The sequence below is a fragment of the Arachis ipaensis genome, chromosome B01 (assembly GCF_000816755.2).
Source record: "Arachis ipaensis cultivar K30076 chromosome B01, Araip1.1, whole genome shotgun sequence".
Lineage (NCBI taxonomy): Eukaryota > Viridiplantae > Streptophyta > Magnoliopsida > Fabales > Fabaceae > Arachis > Arachis ipaensis.
Window position 1 is genome coordinate 96,361,655 of NC_029785.2, and position 2,533 is coordinate 96,364,187.

General features: G+C 31.7%; 1 protein-coding gene across 1 annotated transcript in view; it reads right to left on the minus strand.

Annotated features, from left to right (window-relative positions):
• LOC107609414 (protein FAR1-RELATED SEQUENCE 7-like) overlaps nt 1,837–2,533 on the minus strand; it is a 1,845-nt gene continuing 1,148 nt past the window's right edge. Inside the window, exon 4 of the mRNA XM_016311387.1 lies at nt 1,837–1,991. Coding sequence (XP_016166873.1) covers nt 1,837–1,991 — 155 coding nt within the window. The remainder of the gene's footprint in view (nt 1,992–2,533) is intronic.

A 2,533-nucleotide genomic window follows, 5' to 3' on the forward strand; every position in this document is an offset into this window, starting at 1 on the left:
TACCGATCTCTTCAAATTCATCCAAAAAAGTGGTAAGAAATTTGAGATTTCTCACACATCCCATATCTGAACATGAAAAAGTTGGCATCCTATCCATTTGTAAGTTTTCGTTTATAAAGCTTCTTAACACAATTTTTTGTTACATGCCAATTAAACTAAAAAAATTGTTCTCTTTAGCCAAACTTAGATATTTGCCCCTATTTGTTATGCGGATCATTGGTGGATATGGATGGCCAATGTTAAAAACAAAAAATTTCATGTCCTTGACCCATATAACAAATAGTGTCCTTTGAAAAAAAGAATGAAACTTAATAAATTTGTTGTAAGTTGCTTTTGTTTTCTCTATAAATTCTTTGCTTTCTGTCTGTTGTTAGCAATATAAAAATTCGGTATAGTTCTGTTTGAAATAAGGTATACTGTTGGATCATTTTAGTGTAATCTGGTTTTAAACGTTATCTTTCTTAAATTTTGCTTTTTTTTTATTTTTAGGGCTACGTAATTTTGAGGATGAGGATATTTGTTGAAGGACAACCTCTGAGAAAAAAGGATGATAAAATTGAACCACCATATGTTAGCATTGGCGGCCAACAAACTAGGTATAAATTCTCTCTCAGAAATTTTGTGTTTTCTCTTACTGTTCTATTTTATTTTCCTAATTTATTTTTGTTTTTATCTACGATTGTGCTATTTATATGATGAAATAGCTCGAGATAATTGAACCACAAAACATCATCAAGGGTAAATATGAATGGGACAATTAGACACAAGTAACTATGTTTAAAAATAGATAACTCTATATTACTTTACTAAATTAATGGAGTTTAATAAAAGAAATTTTTTAAATTATAGGTGGAAGTGGATCATTTCAGAGTTGAATATGCTTCGCTGATTTTATTTGATGAAATGAATCGACTCAGAGATAGAGCCATTCAAGAAAGTAAAGCCATCAGATTGTCCAAGCCGTCTGCAGCATTATTGAGTCCTTATTGTCAATTGGATTTATAAGATATTGACAGTGAATAGTTTGAATGTTGTAGACTTTAAACATTGTGTACTAAATTGTATAGTTTGAACACATATTTTCTACAAATTGTATATTTTTGAATATTTAATCCAAACTTTTTATAAATTTTTTTTGCAAAAATAAATTTCTATAAAGCTGTCTATGCTGTGTTCAAATACTGTTAATTACAAGTTCAAAAAATCTAGGAAAACAAGATTAAATAAACAAATATGCAGAATTCCTTTTATAATACACCGAAAAATAACCGGAATACACCAGAAATGCGTGCATACATATTTTCTCTAAAATTTAACCTGGAGTTATGAGCATTCAGAAATTTGAATTGTTACCCTCTTTAAGTATTGAATTGTATATGCATTGTATATTTAAAACAAACAAATCCATTCAGATAATTCAAAACACTAATTTCTGAACAAAAACAGCAACATCTCAAAATATAAAAAAACAAAGAAAATATCAATAAGCAGAGCATGCAGAATACACCCAAAAATGTTTATTGGTATCCGAAATAGTGTCACGCTACACCTAAAAAGCTATCCTATGCTACTGAATCTCTGAACTGATAATTCATAACATGTCCATAATATTGGCTGGAATTTGATTGCACCACTGAACCACCAAAAAAAGGTTCAACTATAAAAAATAAAATTACATATTAGCAAAACTATTAACAAAAATAAACTCAATTACCCTCTATTTAAAGAACATCACTTTTACCTCACTTAGAGCTTTTGTTTTTTTTTTTTTTGAAGCATTTGCAATCTATTTTTCTGTCTTTGAACCTAGTCTATTTTTCGGATGTCCTCTTGTTCTCACGTGTGGTGGTTTTGAAGCTCGTTAATATCTTCGAAGGAAGCATCTTCGTGAGATAACGAACATTTCTCCTTGCTTTTGGCTTTGTATTGTTGCATCTCAACCATAGCATTATCGTAAGCGCGTTGCAGAATCGCAACCAGCTCCTCAGATTCTGATGCAAATTCGCATATATTTTGTGACCAAAATACCAAATTGTCAAATCTCTTGCTTCTTGGTCCAACAGAGGCTCGTCGTGACTGCTTTTGATGTGTGTGCCTCGTCTTTACGTTCTTACTCCATAATTTCAATATATATCTCGGTGACACTTTATTTACTCGCTCAAAGCTTAATGCGTTTAGAGAGTGATGGCACTATATCCCTCTTGACTCGAATAATAAGCATTGGCATTTAACTTCAACTGATACCCTGTGATATGTAATCGCAAAATTGTTGAATGTTGAGTTAAAAACTTGCTCTACAACTTCATATACCATATAGCCTAGAACAGAATGCATTGATCTTGTGATGCAATTCACCTTTCCTTTGAATTGTGCTTAAACTTCCCTGAACTTCTCGTGAGTATACACCTGTTGAAACTGGGCTTCTATTGAGGATTTTGTTGTATACAGTATCATGATATGAAAATTTGTAACATCGGATTCTCTCTCTCTCTCTCTCTCTCTCTCTCTCTCTCTCTCTCTCTCTCTCCCTCTC